Genomic DNA, 25,115 nt, shown 5'->3' with positions numbered 1-25,115 from the left:
CTGCAGACATCGTGTCTGTGCATTCACACATATATACAGTCTATTCTAACATTCTGGCTTTGTCTAAACCAGGATTTAAAGGTTAGATTGTGTTAGCTAGCTCAGGCTAACATCTTCAGAAACTCAAGTTAAGACAAGGCAAGTTGTTTTGACTCAACCAGATTAGCATGTGTTAAAATACAATTTGCATTGTCTGACTAGAGTTTTTGAAGATGTTCAGTAGATTGAGCTAGCTAAAATGATCCCGTGTCACATCTTTCCATCCTATTCTAAACAAAGCCAAAGAAATTTACCTGTGGTGATTAGGTCAAGTGCGGCTGGGACCCCAATCAGTCTGGGGAGTCTCTGGGTTCCTCCAGCACCTGGAAGTAGCCCAAGGGTGACCTCTGGAAGACCTACCCAGGCCTAGAGCCAGTGAAGGTAAACAGAGGGTCTAATTAAAGAAAACAATAATTATATACAAAAGATGCAAGCACAGCAGAACCACAGTCACACTCCATTCCTTCTAGCAAACTGCTCTGCGGAGCCCCAGAAAGGTGCAAATTGTGTTTTTCAGCAGTTTATAACTCTGCTAAATCTGGATACATTTTAATGGGAAAAGTAAAAGATACCCCCCTGCCTCCACAAACATCACCTGCTAAGTTTCAGGTTCCGGCTTCAAAAGTAGGGACATGTTAGAGCTCTTTCAAAGAAATTGTTAAAATAAAGTTCAACATTGGCAAAATTGCCTATTTCCCCCTAACCTAATTCTTGAGAACAGCTGGATTATTTTTGTTGAAACTTAAAAAAAAAAAACCCCACTATTCACATGATTAAAGTTTAGCAAATTATAAGCAACTGAAATTAGGTGATTATAATGGAAGTATTTGGTAATATTAACTAGGGGTGTGGCCACCTACTCTGCCTCTATTTGTAAACTTTCAAAAGAACTGTAATGCCACAACAAAGTGGTAGAAACTTGAAGTTTGGTAGGGATATAAACTTAGGTCACAGATCTGCCTTCAGTAGTTTGGTGAACACCTGTGATGATTTGATGAATTATGCCGGTTTAAAGGTGCTGTTTTTTCGTTGGGCACTATTGGCACTCATACATTCATCAGCTGAATGGAAATTCAGGCTTTCAATATTCCATTGGTTTTCTACATGCGTGCATGAAAAATTTGAGTGGCCTTTTGTTTTTAATGCATAGGTACATGTAGAATATGATCTGTGAGATTGTGTATGGGATGAGGCATGACTCCATCATGGGTAGGTATCCCAGTGTGCCACATGTCATCCTCCAGTGCAGTGCCTTTTGGGAACTTCTTGCAATGTGTTGTGGGATAGAAATGACTCACCTAGGGATCTCTAGGAACTAGGAGTCAAGTTCCCAGCATGCACCTTTCTCCATCCCATAATGCCATCCATATCCTAAAATGATTGTGCTTTTTTTATTTCCATAAACCTGCATGGCCCTTTTCGCCATCTCTGACAGAAACCTGGAGCCTGCAGACCTCTGTGCTATTCTCATGAGCACTGCAAATACAGGACACACAATTCTCATGTATTTGCAAATCCACAGGACAGGGGCGGCTCTAAGAATCCCGCCGCCCCAAGCAGGGCGGCGCGCCCGGAGCGCGCTCTGGTGGTGCCGGTCCCGCGGCTCCGGGGGACCTCTGGCAGACGTGCCTGCGGAGGTTCCGCTGGTCCCGCGGCTCCGGTGGAGCTTCCGCAGGCACGTCTGCGGGAGGTCCACCCGAGCCGCGGGACCAGCGAACCCTCCGCAGTCACGCCTGCGGGAGGTCCCCCGAAGCCGCAGCATGACTGCGGAAGGTCCGCTGGAGCCGGCTGCCGCCCTGCCGGCAAAATGCCGCCCCAAGCGCGTGCTTGGCGCGCTGGGGTCTGGAGCCGGCCCTGCCACAGGAAGTACTGCAACAATGGGGGACATGACGATTTCTTGGAGGACAGTTTGCTGAGGGACACAGTGAAATAATTCAAGGCTTTTGGTGGCATTCATGGAGCAGTTGCAGATGGTGGAGTGCTGCTTCTCAGCCTGAGAAACAAGCACTGGCTGGTGAGATTGCATCATAATGCAGGTTTGGGATGATGAGCAGTGGCTGCAGAACTTTCGATTGTGAAAGGCCAAATTTCTGGATTTGTGTGCTGAGCTCGCCGCAGCCCTCCAGTGCATGGACACCAGAATGAGAGCTGCACTGACAGTTGAGAAACGAGTGGCAATCACACTATGGAAGCTTACAATGCTGGATTGCTACTGGTCAGTGGGAAATCATTTTGGAGTTGGAAAATCTATAGCAGGGGCCATTGTCATGCAAGTGTGTAGGGCCATTAACCATCTCCTGCTATGCAGAACTGTGACTCTGGGCAACGGTCGCAGGACATCGTGGATGGATTTGCAGTTTGGGGTTCCTGAACTGTGGTGGTATGATAGATGGAATGCACATCGCTATTTTGGCACCAGCCCACCTTAATACAGAATATATCAACAGAAAGGGCTACTTTTCTATGGTTATGTAGCATTGGTGGATCACTGGGGATGCTTCACTGATATCTGTGTGGGCTGGTCAGAGAAGATGCATGATAATCGCATCGTTAAGCACACAGGATGGTTCTGAAAACTGCAAGCAGGAACATTCTTTCCTGACCAGCGAATTACCATTGGTGATGTTGAAATACCAATAGTGATTCTGGGAGACCCAGCCTACTTCTTGCTTCTCTAGCTCTTGAAGCCAGATACCTGCTACCTCGACAGCACCAAGGAAAGATTCAACTACCAGCTCAGCAGGTGCAGAACAACGGTTGCATGTGCTTTGGTAGACTGAAGGGATGCTGACAGTGTTTACTCACATAGCGGCCTCTGATGTCCTGCATAATATCTGTGAGCCAAAAGGGGAAAAGCTGCTTCCAGGGTGGAGGTGGAGTAGCTGTAAGCAGACTTTGAACAGTCAGACACAAGGGCCATTACAAGAGCTCAATGTGGAGCTATACGGTTGAGGGAGACTTTGAAAGAGCACTTTAACGGTCACTCACAGAAGTGTTCTGTGCTTGCGCGATCTCTGGGCCTGGAGCTCTGGATGCTACTAAGAAATGTCTAGTGCTTGCTGTGCATTTATAACTATTACTATGTGTTTTAGTGAAATCAGGAGTTCTGTGGTGCTGTACATTTACAAGTACTGTATGCTTTGAGTACCATTTCACATTCTCCAATATGTGTTGTGAACAGATAAAGATAGTTTTGCTTAAAAATATATAGAAATTTATTGAGTGGCAAAAACAGTGCAGAAAGACAATGAGCAAAACACAACAGGCAATGCAATACAAACTTTTAACACAGACTAACAGCATGGAACTTTAAAATTGGAAAAGCAGCAAACATACCTGTCCATTTCAGTGCACAAATGTAGTCCCTTGTGGCTACACATATACCAACTGTGGTTCTCACAGGCCAATGGATGTGAAGCCGTGGTTTTCCTGGCTGTCCCTAGATGAGAAGTGGTGGGGGCAGGGATGCAGGCTGTGATGCCACATGGTATGTTGGGGGGTGTAGGGAGCTGCTAGCATCGAGTTCTCTAAGGACTGCAAAGGGTGGGAAGTCTGGGACTTTTGGACCTGTAGGTCAACTAGGGTCTGCAGCATTTGGGACGTGCAACATGTCCTGCGTAGTCCTCTTCCTTCTCCTCCTCATCAAGGTCAGGCGTTCTCATGGTGTGGAGGGGGCAAAGGTTGCAATGGCAGCAGCTGCTGATAAAAACAGACATATGTGTCATTGGAATTACAGTCACAAGAGAAAGGGGAAGATAAAGACAGGGGGGTTGAAACTAATTCCCATAAAAACTTTTAAAAAGACATACTTATTGACATGTCAGCTTTGGAGCACATGTGCACAGCACCACTCTCCAGCCCCAGCCATAGTGGGTATGCCCACCAGTGGAGAGGGGAGAGGGATTGAAGGAATTTTGGTTTCATGAAACAATAAAATGTCGGTGCCTATTTCAATGGGTACAAGCACAGGGCAGTGATACTGAGTATTAGGAGTATTTTTCACCGGTAGTGGTGGTTTTAGCTGATATCTCTCTCCCAAGGGTCACAAAGGCACAGTGAGCACAGCTGCTACTTGTGTCTCAAAGCTGCCCGGATCTGGATGCCACTAGCCTGTTTACTGCAGTGGTGCCAGCCAAACTCATCACAGAGTGGCAAGGGAGAGTGTCCCACCACTGAGGAAGAAATAGGGCAGCCATCCCTAGAAACCTTCGGCAGAGGATCACAGAGTATCTCTATGAAAGTTTTATCAAGATTTTCCAGGAGGATGCAGCATACATAAACAAACTGCTCCGCATGATGCCTCCCGCCTAACCCAACAGGGGAATGAAAGCAAATACCAACTCAACCTCTGTTTGTTGTATCTCTACCTCTTCTTGTACATGTAAAATTGAAAAGTTGATATTCGTGTCTTGTGAACTTGGGTATGGGCTGGTGCCGTCTTTAGATTTAAACACAGTAAGAAATAATGCATGCACACACTTACCAGAGGTTCCTTCCCCTTCATTGGGCTTGTCCAGGCTCAGCTGGTGGGACTGGCTAGACTGCGGTGAAGTCCTGAACAGGTCCTGGCTCATGGCATGGCTGGATCCTTCCACTGCATCTCCCCCCTTCCCCACAACTCCTCTTCCTCCACCAGCTCCTCATTGTTCGGGCTCCTCCAAGGTATCCATGGTGGTCTGTGGGGTGCTGAGGGGATCTCTAACAAGTATGGCATGCAGCCAGTTGTAAGAGTGGCAGGTTTGCAGCACAGCACGAGATTGATAGCTGGTCTCCTTGTCTCTGTGGTATGTCTGGTGCAATTCCTTCACTTTGACACTGCTGCTGATCCCTGTTGTACCCCTTTCCCTGCATCCCCAGTGCAAATATTTTTGCAGATGTCCACGGTTCTACAGCTGCTCCATAGCTGTGCTTGCACAGTTCTCCCCATAGTCCCAGGAGATCCAATATCTCCTGTCTGCTCCAGGCAGGAGCAGGTCTAGCATGTGCAGCCAGCATGGTTGGTTGGGCAGTTGCACACAACAAGAGAGAGCTATTAGGAGTGCTCATGAGGTGGGCAATCAGGAAAAGGCATTTCAGATATATGTGGGTAGCTTTATAAGGGCTGATATGGCTTCTGGTCTTTGTGACACCTGGGCAGTGGAGTTTGCAATTGTGACCAGAGCAGACACTGTTGCAAGGAATGGGGCATAATGGGACAGCTGCTGGAGGATTGTTAGGATGGACCCATGTCATGCAGTGTCTACACTCGCACTGCATCCACCTCAGTAGGTTGACTGCGGCTCTATGCCAGTCAGGGAGGTGGTTTTACTGTGTCATCGCAATGGGATGCTTATGTTGGCTGGAGACAAATTTGAGTGTAGACAGATGCACAAATCGGTTGACACAAGGTGACTTAAGTTGACTTAACTTTGTAGCGCAGAGCAGGCCTAAGTCTCACTCTTCCTATGCACCTGCTTCCTTACTCCCAAGGGCAGTGTAGAGAATGGGAGGAGGTGGGGGTGAAGCTGTTAAGTGGGATCCTCAGCAGGCAAATGAGGCATTTAGTTATAAGCTCTTCCCTCTAGCCTTTCTTCTGCTCCCAGGAAGGTCATGCAGCAGCACTCTTATTAATTCAGCCTCAGGTTCCCCTGGGCTCCCTGTCCAGATCCTCCCATTTCCCCTTGCATTTAGAGCACCTCTAAGCACTTTTCGCTGTGTAGGACCTTGCGTAGGAGGACATACCTTTCTAATACATTTGTTGCCCTTTGTTGGACTCTCGATGGTTAACAGCATGTTACCTGTGCATGTGCAATCCTGTAGTGACAGCCCAATGCCACCTCCAGTGCTCCTCCCAATGCCATGCCTTCAATGGCAGCCACCACCGGCTTTTCACTTCTCTCTATTAGATCAACTACTGATGTCAGACTGGGCCTGTCTCCTGCCTGAATGGAGGAAAACCCTCGAATGTCAGCACCTGAGGAAACACAGAGGAGCTTAACAAGACCATGAAACACTTGTCATTGCTTAGCACACCCTTCCTTCCAGACAATTAAGCATTAATACTGACAGACTATGGGCTCCTATTCAGTCCTGAACTTGAAGGACAGCAGCCACAATGAACAGATGTGTGGAGTAGGTTGGATGCGGTGAAGAAAGCAGTAAAGATAATCAAACCCACTCATGAGCACAGAGGACACCTTGGGGAGAACCCTGATCTCAACCTTCTCTCTGGGCCTAGTCATAAAACCTTAGGGATAGATAAGCAACAACTAACTCCAAGGCTGGTAATAATCACCATCAATGTGGAGTTAGCACTGAAATTCCCAAAAATGTTTGGTTAAAGAAGAGGTCAGGCTGACAGTATGCAGTCCAGCTCACAGCTGAAGAGCAATATTACCCTCTCCATGAACATCCCACAGGTTACACACTCTGGAAGCGAACATGTAAGGGAACCAGCCACTTAGTTCCCCACTGGATTCTCACTCCCCACAGGCTCCCGGCATGTGGGGTCTGCTCCTTCCCCATCTGTTGGGGAAACTCAGTGGTGGCTCAGCTGAGGAGAGACCCCTATTGCAGCAGCTGCCATCACAAGACACCTCTACCACAGCCTGAGAGTTTCGGGGGTAGCGACAGGTCTGTACGCAGACATAAAGCCACGTGGCATAAAATAACATGGCAGCCGTGCATCAGGGAGAAGGTGAGGCTGTCCTGCCACACCCCACCTTCGGCATACAGCAGCTCTCAGTTCTGGCCCTGGATCCGTCCTCAGCCCAACTCCTGGGACCACCAGGGGCTCTCAATGCCAGTGAAAGTCACAACTTAAACAGTCTCGATTTGCAGCTCTGTAAAACAGCCCTTTCCATTTCAGGGCAAGAGGCAACACTACGATATGATGAGTCGATAGTTTCTCTTTGCAGATTATCTTGATGGGGCTACACCTAATTAGCTCCCTGCAGGGAGTGCCTCCCTGAGTTGATCTCAAATCATGATGAGAGTTACCCCCGCAATCACAGGCCACTGTCTGCCTCAGCAGAGCCTCCGCCTATGGGCAGTGTGTGAGATGCTCTCTAGGGGGCAGCAAGAGACTCTCTAGGCTAGTTATACTCAGGCCTCAGTGGTTCAGAAGCCAAATTAGTGATCAACATTACCCAAAAGAGCCACAGTAATATGAGTTCATGGTTTCATTTACTATAGTACTGTGTATTCACATTCAAACAGTATGACGGGGAAATGTTTATATATTTATATATTTCTCACAGCAAAACTACTGACCAAGTATTATTATTTTATCAACTGCAATTAGTTAATAACATAGTAAAAGCATCCTGATTGGTTAATCACTTAGATTGGTTAATAATTAAATCACACCATGTTTTAATACTATGTGCTGCAAAGAGCTGCAGAAGACACATTAAAGAGACACTTGCGGCTCTCGAGCCTCAGTCTGAGTATCGCTGCTCCAGGCAAAGGGTGATGGATCCCACCTGCCCTTCCCAATTCCCCTGCCATCCAGTCCCACTCCACAGGACAGAAAATCAAGGCTGGGCCGAAGCTTCAGGAGGAAACTTCCCAACGCACATGGAAATTGAATATAAAACAGGAAACACCATGCTGGGAATTTTGGGTGCTGGGCTTCTAGATTGGGGAAGCACCAAGTGAGGAGAATGAACTCTTAGTTTAGTTGGAGGCTGATCTAAGCGGGTAGAAAGTACATGTAAAGATCTGAGTACCACCTAATGTCTGTAGAGCCCCAGTGGGATGAAAAGACTTTGGAGAAGATCTGAAGACTACGTAACTGTTGCAAGGTCCTGGTTCCTGGAGACAATTATCTATAAGTGCTGAAGAACTAAAGAGAATTTTTTTTCTTTGTATTGAAATGTTGTGTATTTTTCAGACGTTGGAGTCAATGTTTCTGGTTTATATATAGCCTCTATTCCTTGCCCATGTTTGTAAACACTAATGTAAACAAATCCTATATTTAATGTTACACAGTGGGAGGGCTGACTACACGTGAAGATGTAAAAAGAATCCTCTGTAGCCTAATTTGGTCTATCTATTAAAAACACTACATTAAAGACACATCTGGTCATTGTTGACTGTTACTGCTAGAATAACGTAAGCATAGTGAGACTACAGATCATGCTTCTACTCTGAAGGATCACAGAATTGTTCACCATGATACTTTTAATTACTGTGAGAAAATTCCCATGGGAGGCTGGAATAATTATTGACTCAACATGTGTGTGTATACTAAATAAAGAGAGAATCTTACCTGCACTGAACGTCCCATTTGTCCCACAAATCACAACAGCTTTCACAGCAGGATCTACATCTGCTTTCTTCACTCCTTGCTCTAAAGCCCGAACAACTGCAGAGCTAAAATAAATCAGAGAACCATCAACTGATACTTACCCACACCAAAAATCTGAGGCATTCACATCTAGCCTCTTCCTCCTCTCCCCTTCTCTGTGAAGTCCCACAGGGCCCCTTTTCTCCTCCCCTCTTTCCAGGTGATCTCATTGACTCATGCTTACCACCTGTACGCTGATGACTCACAGATCTACCTCTCCACTCTTGAGCAGCCTCCCTCCATCCAGTTCCACACCTCAGCTTCCCCCTCTGGTCTCTTCACCAACTTAAACCAAGATGGAACTCCTGATCTTTCCTCCCAAGTCCTCCTCACTCCCTCTGCTCAGTCTGTACCATTGACAATGCTACCATTGATCCTGTCAATCAGGACTGCAACCTGGGGGCCCTCTGGAAGCATATGTGCTATCTCTCCCCGCAACCACATGGGCTTGGGTAAAGAAACCGAGGGGAGAAGACCGCCAGAGACTGAAGCCAGCAAGACCAGCTTAAGCAGGGACCTATGGATGCTGGTAATGACATCAATATTTTGGACAGTTTTGATGGGGCTCTCTCTCCCCTGTCCTGTTTGGCTGTTTGCTGCAAGCCCTCCTTTACAGTCTCCTCATCTCAGCCCCACTGCACACATGCCCCCTGACCTTCAATGTCTCCTCCCCTTCCTTGGTCTTTCCATTTAGACAATCTTTTCCCATCAAAAACCCCACCCACAAAAAATAAAAAAAATTGTGTAACTCTCATGACATCTGCAGCTATCACATTGCACATTCTGCCTGGAGTGTCTCTTTGGGGTGTCAGAGCTCTGGGGCAGGAAGTGTCTACTATTTGTACAGTACCTAGCACAAGTGGGCCCTGTTCTCAGTGTGTCCCTATGCACTACTGTGATAAACAAAATTAATAATAATCTCAACTCCAACCTGTCTCTCACCCATGTAGCCAGGCTCCAAACTGAAGGGACATATAAATGGGAAGTAGCCCAGGGCAGCGGACTTATACTGGCTGCTGGGAGGACCCTGCTAGTGTTAAGTATCGGTGGGGTAGCCGTGTTAGTCTATATCCACAAAAACAACAAGGAGTCTGGTGGCGCCTTAAAGACTAACAGATTTATTTGGGCATAAGCATTTGTGGGTAAAAAAAAACACTTCTTCAGATGCATGGAGTGAAAATTACAGATACAGGCATAAATATACTGGAGAATGAAGAGAAGGGAGTTACCTTACAAGTGGAGAACCAGTGTTGACAAGGCCAATTCAGTCAGGGTGGACGTGGTCCACTCCCAATAACTGATATAGGTGTTGCTTCCCACAGGGACGTGGAGTGGGAGTGCCTGGGTCTTCCTACCAAACCCCCTTAAGTGACAAGGCCCAGGATCAGGTAGAGAGCTGAAGATTCCTGGCTTAGAGTCACCTCTACTACCCTAACAGAGAGCAAGGGTCTGGAAGTCAGGTGTGCTAACTGCTCTACCACCTGGCCCTCCAAGCACCCAGCACATCATCTACGGTACTATATGTATGACAATCAATCAGCAATTAACAAAGGGCTACATTGCTAATGGCTCTGAAAGCTGAAATCAGATAATAAAACCAATTTTGCCATGATGCAGGGAAACAGACTAGATGACTCACTAAAGGTTCTTTTCAAAGAATATAATTATACGTAGCTGGATATCAAACCTTTCTAATTCAGCCATTTCATCTTCTACGGGATGAATGCACGTTAACAAGTTTTTGTATTAGCCCCTTTGTCATATCAGGTGCTGTGGTGAAAAACAAGACCTCAGGCTGTGTCCTGTGTTGCATCCCTACTCCCATGATATCAACTATGTACCATTTATCTCCTCTACCAGCAGAGCTCTGGACACAGGAGCACCAAATACAGCCACTGCTGGACAGATTAAATAGAAGAACATAATGAAACATTACCATAATTTGTAAGCAGGGGAAGGGGGCACAAAAACCCACACATATAGTACAAAGTGTGATATTTTACACCCATTCAGTTATTCTTCTGAACATACTGTGTAGAATAAATGCACAGAAGCAGAAAGTGCCTCTGAGGAAGAGGCATTGAATCTGCTCTAAGCATTTCTGTGCCTGCGGTATGCATATGATCAGCAGTTATAACATACTGAGTGTGCTCAGAAGTGTGGTAAACAAGGAGTTAATTTGGGGGGTTTTATGCAAAAAAGTGTTTGTCACAGGTTACTCCTTCTGCCAAGCCTAGGGAAAACAGTCACTTAAGGCTGATACCAAGGGGCAATTCTACCCTCCATTCCCTGTCTTTCCTATCATAGCCCAAAACAGAACTGATTTTCCCAGGGAATAACTGACACTCTGCTAGTACATAGTATTTCCTTTCCCCTCACACAGCGTGTAGCTTTCATAAATGGGATCATGCTTTTTTTTTAAAAAGAATTCTAGCAAGAAAAACAACGTTTATTGAAAGCAGGACAAAGGCCAAGAGCAACACCTAATTCTCCGATAGCCTCTCACTCTTGTCAGGTCCAGACAACACACTTGCTCCCATGACAGATGCGACAGGCCCAATGTACACAAAGTTAGCCACATGCATCCCTTATTAAAATGTGTTTCCAAAAATACATTACTTACAATGAAGGTTCCTAAAATAAGTAATTATAATAATACACAAGAACATCAGAGTTGAAAAATGAACATAAAAGGAACAGAAGTGGCCAGTTATATTTACACATGTATTTCATTCCCATGACAGTATATCCATTCAGTTAACAATGGTGTGAAAATTCACTGTACACATTCCTACAACTGTAACCCTTTCAACATATGCCTATCTAATATATGTATGTATTTGGGCAAAGCTTATATAATGAGAAATACGTTCAGAGAGTTCATAAGGGTGCATGTGGTTTACTGTAGATATATTGGAATGTATATGGTGAATTTTCACTTCACTACTGTTAACTAAATGTATGCCCTGCAAGGCAAGGGAATACTTATGAAGATGACCTTAACATGCTATTCCTATTTCTTTTATGCATAGGGTTTTCTTAATTGTAATGATCTTGTCCCGTATTTTATAAACAGCTTTTATATTATTTCTAGTAGCAATTTCAACTAAGTTAGTTAAGCTTTTTGAGTGTGAACTTCATTCAATTTTTTTAAAAGATAAGAAGCCCTGAAGGTTAACTAGGCTGCCTCTTAAAAAAAACAAAAAAAAGTGCCAAGAACAAAATTTTTCTCTGTCAAACACGTAGTATTCACAAGATGGGCACTCCTCTTCTCAGATGTTCACAGCAGAATACTACTTAACATACACAGAAAGGGAAGAATGGAAGGTGTGCAAAAGTTTAGCTCTCCTCCTGTGAATCTACTAAGATGTGCAACAACTTTGCTGCATGTCTTGCACGACTGTGTATCTAAGGAGGTGCACTGGTGGATGCACAGATGCATAATTTAAGACCACAAAGGACTACTACACACTATGGTAATACAAATAAGAATAATCTAGCCTAGCTCTTGTATATCACATTTCATGCTGTTACCCAACCAAGCCCAATAACTTGTGCTTTGCTAATGCTTATCTTCCCCAAAGAGAACCAGTCTTGATTTGAAGATATCAAGAGGTGGAGAATCCCCCACTTCCTGGGGTAGTTTGTTCCAGTGGTTAATCATCCTATTAAAAAAGCGTGCCTTATTTCCACTTTGAATTTGTCAGGCTTCAGCTTCCAGCCATTGGTTCTTGTTCTGCCTTTCTCTGCGAGATTAAAGAGCCCTTTAGTACCTGTTATTTTCTCCCTGAGAAGGTACCTGTGACATTGCACTCCATATGTTTTAGGAAAATATGCTTATGAGTGTAAATATGATGTAACTGGAATATGCTTTATGCAAAAGGTCTCTTGTAAGGTATCGTTTCAAGGGTTATAACCTACTGAATATATTCCTCCTATTTGTATGCATGTAACATTCTTGTATCTGAAGCTAGAAATGTAAAGTATAACTCTGAGGTCTTATTGTAATTATGCAAAGTGTGGGCCATTAATGGTAGTTTAGAATCTTGATGGCTTTCATTTACTAGGACAATTGATTGTAGATGGTTTATCTACCTGCAACCTTCCTGGGTTCCTGCAAGCCAGCCCTGGAAGAACGGAGGCTGGGGGTCCACATTGTCACCTGATACTGGAATCCATCTTAAACCTGGTGCTTTTCCATTTAGAAGGAGGGGTGGGGACCCAGAGAGACAAAAGATTCCCGCCTTGGGCCAAAGCTATAAAAAGGGGTGAAGCAGGACAGAGGGGGCTGCCAGTGCCTTGATAACAGTGAAAACCCCTAGTTTCCACCTAAGATGTCTGCTAAAACTAACAAGAACTGTACCAGGTTAAAGGATTGGGCCCAGACTAGGAAGAAGTCTAGTCTGTGAAATAAGCTTATTGGAACGTCTCTGGGGGTGAGATATTATCTATAATCAGTTTCTTAATGTATTAGGCTTAGACTTCTGTGTTTTTGTTTTATTTTGCTTGGTGACTTACTTCGTTCTGTTATTACTTAAAACCACTTAAATCCTACTTTTTATACTTAATAAAATCACTTTTGTTTATTAATTAACCCAGAGTAAGTGATTAATACCTGGGGGAGCAAACAGCTGTGCATATCTCTCTATCGGTGTTATAGAGGGTTGAACAATTTATGAGTTTACCCTGTATAAACTTTATACAGAGTAAAACGGATTTATTTGGGGTTTGGATCCCATTGGGAATTGGTGTCGGGTGCCGGAGATAGCTGACCTGCTAAGCTGTTTTTGGTTAAAGTCTGCAGCTTTGGGGGTGTGGACCAGACCTGGGTCTGTGTTGCAGCAGGCTAGCGTGTCTGGCTCAACAAGGCAGGGTTCTGGAATTCCGAGCTGGCAGGAAAAATGGGCTCAGAGGTAATTCCAGCACGTCAGGTGACAGTCCCAAGGGGGTCTCTGTAACTGAACCTGTCACAGTACCTGTCATAAACATATAGTAAAGGGTAGCATAAAATCCCTCCTTTACCTGTAAGGGGTTAAGAAGCTCAAATAACCTGGTTGGCACATGACCAAAAGGACCAATAAGGAAAGAAGATACTTTCAAATTTTGGGGGGCGGGGGGAGGCTTTGTTTGTGCTTTTGTGTGTATGTGTTCCTTCTTGAGACAAAGAGAGAGATCAAGCAGGTAATCCAGCTCCTACTAAAATGATACATCTAAAATTCCAGAAATTGTAAGTAATAGCAAGGAAATGAGTTAGATTATCTTTTGTTTTAGCTTGTGAATTTTCCCTATGCTAAGAGGGAGGTTTATACCTGTTTTGTGACTTTAAAGTTAAGCCTAGAGGGGAATCCTCTGTGTTTTAAATCTTTTTATTACCCTATAAAATTACCTTCCATCCTGATTTTACAGAGGTGCTTCTTTTACTTTTTTTTTTTATAATAAAGTTCTTCTTTTAAGAACCTGATTGGTTTTTAGTGTCCTAAAAACTCAAGGGTCTGGTCTGTGCTCATCTTGTTAACCTATTTGGTTGGTATATTATTCTCAAGCCTCCCAAGGAAAGGGGGTGAAAAGGCTGGGGGGGTATTTTGAGGGGGATAGGGCTCCAAGTGGCCCCTCCCTGAATGTTTGTTTAAATCACTTGGCAGCAATACCATCCAAGGACAAGGAAAGGAATTTGTGCCTTGGTGAAGTTTTTAACCTAAGCTGGTGGAATATAAGTTTAGGGGGTCTTTCATGCAGGTCCCCACATCTGTACCCCAAAGTTCAGAGTGGGGAGGGAACCCTGACAGTACCTATATACTGTTATCAAGTCACTGCTCAATCTTCTTTCTGATAAACCAAAGAGACTGAGCTCTTTCAGTCTCACTGTAAGGCATTTTCTTCAAGTGCTCAAATCATTTCTGTAGTTCTTTTCTGCAGTGTCTCCATTTTATCAACATCCCTTTTCAAATGTGAACACTGTCTATGGAATCCCAGTATCAGTTGGAGAGCTATTCTCTTGTGGACAAGAAGAGCTGGCTCCAATTTTTGTCAGGATGATTTTCTGACAAAAAATACCCTTTTTGCAAAATGTATATTCTCCATTTTGCTGAATTTTTTTTCCATGGAGGTCAATTAAAATGACAGCACCCTGCTGCAGGCAGAAAATGAAATTGACAGATGACTGCCAAGGCTCTGGGGCCAAAAAGGCACAGAGCCAGGGCACTCAGCCTCCCTGCCTAGCTCTACAGAGTTGGACAGGAACAGAGCTGGGGTGCTCGGCTCCTGTGGCTCCAGGGTTGGAAGGAAGCCGAGAGGATGCGCACGCCAGCTCTCAGGCTCTCAGGCAGCCAGGTAGGAAGGCTCTTGTCAATTAAGTAAAACTGACAAGAGTCTGCTCCTGCCCTGAAGGGCTTAAAATAGCCCAGGAGAGGGCTATGGCTGGGGCAAGAAGCCTGGGCTGATTAGGGAAGGTAGGCTTAGCTGTGGCCATGCCCCAATCAGGCCCAGCAGGCCCCTATAAAAGGCTGTGAGCCAGAAGCCCAAACAGTCTCTCTCTGCATGTAGAGGGAGAAGGGCCTGGTGCAGGAAGCTAGACACAGGGTACCTGAGTGGAGCAGGGCTGGGGAAAGGCTGAGGAGCCGGGGAGCTCCAGCCTGGAAAGCCCCAGGCTGCGGCCTAATATTGGGCTAAAAGGTACTGGGGGTTGCAGAGGGCAGCCCAGGGGTAGGCCAAGGCAGCAGGTGCAAACCCAACCTTGCCAGTGATGAGTAGGCTGATACTGTAGTCTGCCCCAGGGCGCAGGCGGCTAGGTGATGACTGGCAGTAGCCATGTACTGAGGCAAGGTGGGGATAGTGGGTGGGGGTTCCCTGGGGAGGGGAGACCCTAAGACTGAGGGGATTACTGCTAGGGAGCAGTACCCCATGTAAAAGGGCACTGGGTCCAAGGAGGTACACGGGGGCCAGAGGACAGGTGGATCATCAGCCTGCAGAGGGTGCTCCGGAGCAATTCCCAGAAGTCACCAGCAGGAGGCACCGCAGGGGTGAGTCCACACGTCTACAGACATCAAAATTAGAACCTCAAAAAGTAGACCTTTTAAAATTCCTTCAAAGTCCTAAACATATTTAATTTCCAGAATATTATGCATTCTAAAAGTGGGTAGTATTATTTTGGATATGAAACACATTTATTTTCATCCCTAACAAAGAAAACTGAAACTTCACTTTGAAAATCTCAGAGAAAAATTTAGTTGATGATGATACTCAAGTTCTTGTGCTTCTTTAAGCCAGATTGGGCTCCCTCCTGCTTTACGCAGACTTCCAAAAATGTATGTGTGCCATAGGTGCTGGAACTAGGGTTGCGGGGTGTGTGAGTGTGCTGCAGCACCTCATGACTTGAAGTGGTTTCCATCATATACAGGGTTGACAGTTTGTTTCAATGGCTCTCAGAGCCCTCACTATAAAAATTTGTTCCAGCACCCCGATGTGTGCTCCTGTTTCTTTGTATCAAAATGGTGAAGGACTGTACACATTTGAGTTAATTTCATGGACGATTATAGTACCTGTGGTTAGGGGTGTGTGTGTGTGTGTGAGATCTCCCTGTGTGCTGCCCCAGCTCTGTGCAGACAGACCTCAAAGGAATCACCCAATGACCACAAGATCCATTAAGGTACAAAGGCACCAGGCCAGGTTTATTGTCAACAAAGCACGGTAATAGCACCTGGCAGACTCTACAAGGATACTAAGACATCAAGGGAGGCAGGTATCATAGGCTGGAGGAGGCTGAGCCTATCCAAACAGCCACATGTGGCCTTGCCCACGCTCCGCCCTGAGTTCCCCTCCTGCTTCCCGTTCTGCTGGCAACTCCTGTGTGCCATCGCTGCGCTGCCTGTCCTCCTGGCGCTGCAGGACTGGGGAGGCTTGGACCACGTTGCCGGGCCTCCTGGCACTCCGGGGCTGAGGCTGCACTGCCCGGTCACCCGGCACTCCGGGGCTGGGGCCATGCTGCCCAGCCTCCCAGCACTGGGGCCATGCTGCCCAGCTTCCCAGCACTGCAGGGCTGAGGGCGCTAGCCTGGGGTGGGGGCCAGCCAGCGGTTGCAGTGGGGGGACTCTGGGCTCTGTCGGGGCACACACAAGGGGCGGAGTCTTGGGCAGAAGGAGCAGGGTGGGATGGGAGCTAGCCTCCCTGAGCCAGCGGTTCACGCGCTGCCCATGTAAGACATATATGCCCATCACAATGGACGCAACTCAGTGAATGGCAACACTTTCCATTCCCCCCTCGGCTGGACAAAGATAATCCCTCTGAGATACATCTTTATACCCCTGATACAAACAAGTTACGTACTGCCTCTGACATAGTTACTGCCCCTGACATGGCTGGTTATCACCCACCATCTTGTACATGTTGGTTTGATTAAAACATCTTTACTGCGTACAGTACTGTTCTCCTGACCTTATCTTTTAAAAAGGGTCAGTGTGTTCCTGTTATCCTTGAGGAATGTTTTTGTACCATCCTTGATATCAGGATATGTTTGCGTGAGTATGCTATGCCTAGTATTTCTTAGGAATGTGTATTTCTGCAATATCAGCCCTGTTTTGCCAGGTTCTGTGAGCAGGTCTTGCCTCATACCAGGCCTCTGATACAAGGGCTTATGTCTCAGGCTCTCTTCCTACTACAGTACCCACACGGGGAATTTTTTTTTTTTAAGTAATTCAATTGATTTTTACTGCATTATAAAGTAAGCAGGTTTATGTTTAGACCAGGGGTTGGCAACCTATGGCACGTGTGCCAAAGATGACAAGCAAGCTGATTTTTAATGGCACGCTCCTGCCTGCCAGGGTCCCGGCCACCAGCCCCACTCAGACCGCTGCCGAACCCAGGCAGGCAGCAGCGTGCCATTAAAAATCCTGCCCGGCCCGCTCTTCTCCACCCCTCCCGCCAGCATTTGCACATGCTTTCCTGACCTCCATCACTTCTGGCGGGAGGTTGTGCTTCCGGGTTAGCATGTCCATACCGCTACTTGGTGTCCGCGGAGTCTGAGCGGCCCCGGAAGCGGCCCCACCGGTAGGGGCAGGAAGAGTGACCCAGCCCCACAGGAGTTGCAGCACCCGTGAGCCCTGTAAGTGGGGAAGGGTCCCAGATCCCAGCTGAACCGTGCACCCGCCTGCCCTGAGCACGGCCGGCTCCGCTCCCTGGACTCAGGTGCCGGGATGAGTTCAGCTCTGTACTGGGGCAGGCCGTGTTCCACAACCCGAACCCGAGCCCGGGGACTGTGGCTTGCCGCCCGCTGGACTCTGGGAACAGCCGGGTCGTGCCTCTTTCCCCACCCCAGGTCACTGGACCCTGCTCCCCACCGGCATTGAGGGCAGAACCCAGGAGACCGGACCCCTAGTCTCCGTCTTCCCCTCACCCCCTCGAACAACTAGAGCCCAGCTGGAAACCTAGGAATGCAGAGTCCTCACTCCCAGCACTCCTCCCCCAAGCGTCAGACCCCAGCCCCTTCCTGGAGCCCAGGAGTCCTAACTCCCACTCTGCTCCCCGCCCTACCCCCATACACCCCCCAAGCCCCTGCCCTGATCCCTGCACCCCCTCACACAGCCCCAGCCCCCACCCCTGCTCCCCCCATGACCCCAGCCCTGACTCCAGCACCCCCACACAAACCTAGCCCCTCTACACCCTATGCCCTGACTCCTGCACCCCCCTCACATGTCCCCAGCCCCCTGGCCTGACTCTTGCACCCCCCACATCCCCACCCCCACCTTGAGCACCAAATGGGAGCTCCTGCACCGCTCCCCCCCCCCACATTCCCACCTGCACTCCTCACACCAAATGGGAGCTGCCCAGGTAAGCACTCCACACCCAAACCTTCAGCCCCAACCCTGAGCCCCCTCCCTCATTCTAGCTCCTGGCCAGACCCTACACCCCACCCCCCCAGCCTGCTCCTTCACCCCCAGCCCTGTGCTCAGTGTACACCCACCCTCAGCTCAGTGCAGAAAGAGAGGAAGAGAACGGGCTCGAACCAGGGAGAAGGTAGGTACCCACTCTGTGGGCAAGGCCGGGACCCCAGACCGGCAGCAGGCTGAACCGCTCAGCCCACTGCTGGTCTGGGGTCCCAGCCTCCTGCCCCGCTCAGCCCGCTGCCAGCCCCGGGGTCTGGCTGCCAGCCCCTTACCAGCTGGGGTCCTGGCCGCCAGTCCCACTCAACCTGCTGCCGGCCTCGGTGAACGGAACCCCAGGCTGGCAGCAGACTGAGCGGGCAGGCGGTGTAAGATCAGCATTTTAATTTAATTTTAAATGAATCTTCTTAAACATTTTGAAAACCTTGTTTACTTTACATATGACAATAGTTTAGTTATATAATATAGACAGAGAGAGAGACCTAAAACACGTTAAAATGTATGACTCGCATGCAAAACCTTAAATTGGAGTGAATAAATGAAGACTTGGCACACCACTTCTGAAAGGTTGCTGACCCCTGGTTTAGACAAACAACCAGCTGATTCTGCAGCATTGCCAAACTCCTGGCCAGTGCCAGGGTTCTGTTAAGCCAGGGCCAGCGTACAGTGTCAGGGTATCTCTGCACCCCACGCGTGCACCCGGCTGTACCTGTCCGAACGGGGCACACCCCGCACGGCGCTACTGGGGGTCAGCGCCGAACCCCGGCCTGCCCCGGCTGCCGCCGGAGCTGTGCGGCGGGAGGTGCTGGAGCCCAGCCCCAGGCGCGGTGCACGGGCGGGCGGAGATGCCAGCTCTGCCCACCACCGCACAGGGGCAGCAGGAAACAAGGGGTGCCCCGCTGCCCTTCCCGGCGCTGCAGCGCGCCCCATCGCCCCCAGGAGCTGCTGCCGGGCTCCCCCACTGAGGGGGCAGTGAGTGCAGGCTCCCCGAGTGCGAAGGGGAGGGGGGCGGGGAGTGCCGGAGCCCCCCCCAGTGCGGGGCGTGGGGGGCAGGAAGCACCGGCTGTTACCTCAGCGCGTTGAGTGGGGGGTTGTTCAGGCGGATCACAGCCACGGCCCCACGCGCGTACTGCTGCGCCATTCCCGCTGCGAGCGGCCTGGACTGTGCCCTGGGCGGGGCCCACCGGGGGCGGGGTGGTCCCGCGTTCCCTGGCGGCTGCTGCAAAGCCCCGGAGAGCGCCCGTGTGCTGCCAGCGACCCGCCGCAAGGCACGTCCCCCCCTCCGGAGCACCCCGCCGCAGGGTACAGCCCCCCCCCCCACAGCACCCCGCCGCAAGGCACGTCCCCTCCCCCCGCAGCACACAGCAGCACCACAGGGTACACGCCCCCTCTCCGGCTCACACTGCCACTGCTATACCCCCCAGCATTGAGAGACAGTCACTCTTCCCAGAGCACACCTCCATTACATACCCCCCAACAGCCAAAGCAGGTGCCATTGGGTACAATGCTCCCACAGAGCACATAACTGCCCCACCCCAAAGCATACCAGCCCCCAGAGCGGACAAACCACCCGCCCCAGCACACCGCCACTGGCTACATCCACCTACATCCAGTCCAGAGCACATTGCTATCGGGTACAACCCCTCCCCAACCCAGGAGAGACATGCGCCACTTCATCACACCATGTATTCCTTGTGTCCCTAGATCTGTGCTGGTAGAGTAGGTGGCCGGCTCCTGTGGGGGAAAGGATTTTCTGTGTAGAGTTTTCTGCTGCAGGATCTTGAAAGGGCCAAGGAATCAAAAGTCCAGCTTGCAAGCCGGTCTGTCCCTGCAGAGATGCTCTGTAGATAGCCATACCTTTTGTCCCACTAAGTAGGTGGGGCCTTGGTGGTGCTGCTTTGCATTCCATTTATAGTCTGCTCTTGCTTTTTCCAGGTATCCCATCACTTCTTCCCAGTCCCAGTGCATCTGCTGTATCAGGTCTCAGGAGGCCAGGTTGAGAGAGGAAGTGGGTAATTGCAGGTGGAATTGGGTGTGGTACCCATAGTCGTATGGGCTGAGTTGTTGTAGGCAAATTTTGCATAAGGGAGAAGCAAAGACCAATCATACTGGTGGTGACTGATGTGATACCACAGATCCTGCTGAAGAATTCTGTTGGCCCTTTCTGTTTGGCCTTTAGACTGTGGATGGTATGCAGAGGAAAGACAAGTGCGGACTCCCAGCAGGCACAGCATCTTGCACCAGAACCATGTCATGAATTGTGATCTCCACTCAGAGGTGATGTGTTCCAGAAGACCAGGCAGAATACGTGGCTAATCCATAGCTGGGCTGTCTCTTCAGCAGAGGGGAAGCCTGTGCAAGGGATGAAGTTTGCCATTTTGGAAAAGTGGTCCACTACTGTCAAAACTGTTGTGAAATTTTTGGATTCTGGTAATTCTACAATGAAGCCTATGGTGCTGACCACCCAGGGTTGAGTGGGGTGTCCAAGGGTTGAAGACCATAGGGCTTGTGGCTTGGTGTCTTGGCGCCTTGGCGCAAGCACAGACATCACAGAAGGCAATTGTTGGGCATATCTGGGGCCACCAAAAGGAGTGAGCTATTAGTCATTGGATATTGAAGCATCCCAATTGTCCTGTTAAGGGAAAAATGTGGCATAATTGCAGGACTGCAATTCTTGCAGGTCCAGGGGGAACATAGATACAGTCCTTTACATATGTGATCCCTTCCTGGAAGTCATGCTGTTGCTTGCTTGTGGATAATAGCCTGTTCATCAGGCAGAATTTCCAAGGCAACAGCAGAGTATATCAATCTGAGTATATCCTGCTGATGAGCTGCACTAAAAAAGTTCAGCGATTTGAGAATGAGGGTGGGACCTCATGGGCTAGAATCATATCTTTTGGACAGGGTGTTTGCCTTGTAATTTTTGGATTCGGGGCAATAGGTGATAATGAAATTGAATTGTGAGAAAACCAGCGCCCATTGAAGCTGTGACAGGTTTAAGGGTTTGGCCCTACGTATATATTCCAGGTTCTTATGGTCAGTGAATACCTGGACTGGGTGGCAGGCTCCTTCCAGGTAGTGCTGCCATTTTGCAAAGGCAGTTTTTTATCACCAGGAGTTCCTTATCAAGTATTTTGTAGTTTAGCTCTGTGGGGGCGAGTTTCCTTGAGTAACAAGCACACACTGTACCAATTGTTTGGGACTAAGTCGCTGGGAGAGGACTGCCCTGATCACTGTATTGGAGGCATCAGCTTCTACAATGAAGGCTTGTGTGACATTGGGATGAGCCAATACATGTGTGTAGTAAAGGTTTCAGTTGATTGAATGTATGCTGGGCCTCAGGAGACCAATGAAATTGGGCATTTTTCTGGAGGAGAATGGTGAAGGGCTCAATGTGTTCTGAAAAGTTCAGGATAAATCATTGATAAAAACTGGCAAACCCAAGGAAGCGCTATGAGTTGCATACTGTGGGTGGAGTCAGCCAATCTTGGATGGCTTGGACCTTGTGTGGATCCATCAGGTTCCCTTCTGAGGATAAGATGAAGCCCAAGAACTCCGTGGAGGCCTGATTGAAGGCATACTTCTTGAGGTTGGTAGACAGACCATGCTGCTGTAAGCATTCCAGGACCATTTGGATGTGAGCAGTATGCTGTTCAAGGTAGCCAGAGAAAAAGAAAACTGGGGAAAAAAACCCAAAGATTTAAAGTCATGTAGCATCATACAAACACCCACATGGGTCATCAGCAGGGTTGGTACCTTTAGAGCCCACCACACAGACCTCTGCCACTTTGGCTAATGGAGTAACTGATAGCAGAAATAGGTTGTCATCCTCTACAGCACTAGAGGGGATGGGACACTTTGCTAGTGGGTTTCACAGATATTTGCTGACAGCAGAGGAATGGTGCAACTTGGTAATCTTGGATTCCATTCCAGGTTCTAGTGGGCACAGACTCTTCTGCCCATTCCCCTCAAGTATGAACTCTGCTCCCCATAGCTCTCAACCTGTCCTGTCCCAGTCCCATTTTCTTTACCTAGCCAGTTCCAGTGTGTACTCCTCTGATTTCTCATCCCAGTCCCAACCTTCTAGCCCAGCAAGTCCTAGAGTAATCTCTTTGGTCATCTCCCTATCGTCCCGTCTTCTCCCCAGTCCCAGTTCCATCCTCCCAGTTCCTTGTTCCCCCACTGGTCTCCAGTTGCAGAAACATCAGCTATGCCCACTCTACTAATACCATGGCCAAGAAAGTCAAATCTGGTGTATCAAGACAGAAAAAGGGACACTGCAGCTGAGAGAGCCTGGTTGGAAAGTGTTTGGAGCATAAGGCTGGGTGTTCTCTTTGGAAGGCCCTCCATTATGGAAGTCACAGCCAATGGAGACAGGATGAGCCTGAATCTTGCTACCTTGAGGACAGAAAGTAAGAATCATCTGTTTGTGCAAGCCTTCTTTCAGTACTAGGGCAGCAGAATGACTAGCAATAGCTCTGTTGCAGAAAAATAAACTAGAGCAAACCTACTTGGGAAGAACGAGGAGTACTTATGGCACCTTAGAGACTAACATTTATGTGGGCATAAGCTTTCATGGGCTATAACCCACTTCATCGGATGAAGTGGGTTTTAGCCCACGAAAGCTTATGCTGAAATAAATTTGCTAGTCTCTAAGGCCTGGTCTACACTAGGACTTTAATTCGAATTTAGCAGCGTTAATTCGAACTAACCGCTCAACCGTCCACACCAGGAAGCCATTTAATTCGAACTAGAGGGCTCTTTAGTTCGAATTCGGTACTCCACCCCGACAGGTGGAGTAACGCTAAATTCGACATGGCTAGCTCGAATTAGGCTAGGTGTGGATGCAAATCGAACTTAGTAGCTCCGGGAGCTATCCCACAGTGCACCACTCTGTTGACGCTCTGGACAGCAGTCGGAGCTTGGATTCTCTGACCAGCCACACAGGAAATGACCCGGGAAAATTTGAATTCATTTTCCTGTCTGGGCACTTTGAATCTGACGTCCTGGCTGGACATCGGGGCGAGCTCCGCAGCACCTGCAACGATGCAGAGCTCTCCAGCAGAGGAGTCCGGCCAATCCAAGAATAGAAAGAGGTCCCCAGCATGGACAGACCGGGAAGTCCTGGATCTGATCGGTGTGTGGGGCGAGGAGTCTGTGCTGTCGGAGCTGCGCTCCAGCAAGCGGAATGCAAAGACCTTCGAGAAGGTCTCCAAAGCAATGATAGAGAAAGGATACAGCCGGGATGCAATGCAGTGCCGCGTGAAAATCAAGGACCTGAGACAAGGCTACCAAAAAGTCAGAGCGGCAAACGGACGCTCCGGAGCCCTGCCGCAGACATGCCGCTTCTACGAGGCACTGCATGCCATTCTAGGTGGGTCTGCCACCACTGCCCCACCAGTGACCGTGGACTCAGTGGATGGCATAGTGAACCTGGACAGTTCCTCCTCGATGTTCGCCGATGTGGAAGATGAGGAACGGTCTGTGGAGGACGGCGCAGGCGACAGCGAACACAATACCACTTTCCCTGACAGCCAGGATCTCTTCATCACCCTCACAGAGATCCCCTACCAACCCTCCCCGGCCGTTAACCCGGACTCTGAATCAGGGGAAGGATCAGGCGGTAAGTGCTATAAACATGTAAACATTTATTTTTTATAAAACAGGTATAAAAAAATAGAAATACTATATATAAAATTTTAAATGAAAAACTATATGAAAAGTAGGTCCACACATATAGGGATTGAACAATAATCCTCCAGGGACAATTCAACAAAGGTCTCATTTAGGTCCTCGAAAAGCCTCCGCAGGAGGTTCCTGGGGAGAGGTGCCTTGTTGGGTGCTCCATGGAAGCACACTCTTCCGCGCCAGGACATCCTTATGTAGATGGGAATCATCGCCTCCACAAGCATGGCCGCATATGGTCCTGGTCTCTGCAGGGCTTCCCTTAGCATCCGCTCTTTGTGACTCCGAGGGACCCGCATCATGGTGATCTCGTTCATGAAATGCTGCATCTAATTAGGGCAATTAGTGTATTGTTACTGTTGTGAATGGTTGACTTTTACTTTGCATAACAATGACCCTTGCTTAACAGCCACGTGTTGTAGGCCACATAGGAAAAGCATACATTGATCTTTCCCGTGCACTGGCGGGAGTGGCTGGAAAAGGGTCAGAGTATATGATTTCCATTTTGCCTTTAGCGGGAGGGCACAGCTATCCATTAACTGATAAGCAGAATGTACTGTAAGGCTTACCAGGACTGTCTGCTAGACGGATTCAGCTGTCTCTCCCCACTTGTCCGCTCTCCTGTGCAATGCCGCAGCCAATGAGAGCGTATTCCGAAATCTCGAACTTGTCCTGAGATATCGTGAGACTTGTTGCCCTGTATGGTCTTGTTCAGAGAAACTGACTAGACTGTGTTCACTGTTCGCAAACATGTATCTGTTCAAGGAAATCAGTTACTTTTCCCATCACACAGCTTCGGCTCTTTCCCGGACTGCCCCGGCATCCCCCTCGCAGAGGCTGGCGCAGATTAGGCGGCGAAAGAAAAAGACTAGGGACGAGATGTTCGCGGAACTGATGGCTTGCTCCAGAGGCAAGGCGGCAGAGCAGAGACAGTGGAGGGAGACCCTATGTCAACAGCATCGCACACACATCGAACGGGAGGACAGGTGGCGGCAGGAAGACCAGCAGGCGACTCAAACGCTGCTTGGGCTAATGAGGGAGCAAACGGACACGCTCCGGCGCCTTGTTGATGTTATGCAGGACCGCAGGCAGGAGGACAGAGCCCCCCTGCAGTGTATCTGCAACCACCCTCCCCCGCCAAGAAGTCCTGCCCCCCCCTCACCCAAAAGTACAAGACGGCGGGGCGG

The 25,115-nt window shown here is 48.5% G+C and overlaps 1 protein-coding gene across 1 annotated transcript in view; it reads right to left on the bottom strand.

Annotated features, from left to right (window-relative positions):
- Positions 1-19,465, bottom strand: part of EHHADH (enoyl-CoA hydratase and 3-hydroxyacyl CoA dehydrogenase) — a 54,679-nt gene extending 35,214 nt beyond the window's left edge. Inside the window, exons 1-4 of the mRNA XM_045030169.1 lie at positions 19,314-19,465; positions 8,291-8,394; positions 5,817-5,992; positions 294-405 (exon numbers count right to left, since the gene is read on the bottom strand). Of these exons, the coding sequence (XP_044886104.1) occupies positions 294-405; positions 5,817-5,992; positions 8,291-8,394; positions 19,314-19,384 (463 nt within the window). The 5' untranslated portion in view covers positions 19,385-19,465. The remainder of the gene's footprint in view (positions 1-293; positions 406-5,816; positions 5,993-8,290; positions 8,395-19,313) is intronic.
- Between the last annotated feature and the right edge of the window lie 5,650 nt (positions 19,466-25,115).

This window comes from Mauremys mutica, chromosome 9 (genome assembly GCF_020497125.1).
Source record: "Mauremys mutica isolate MM-2020 ecotype Southern chromosome 9, ASM2049712v1, whole genome shotgun sequence".
NCBI classification, from domain to species: Eukaryota; Metazoa; Chordata; order Testudines; family Geoemydidae; genus Mauremys; species Mauremys mutica.
Note: the sequence above shows the minus strand (reverse complement) of the source record. Positions and strands in the feature narration are given on the sequence as shown.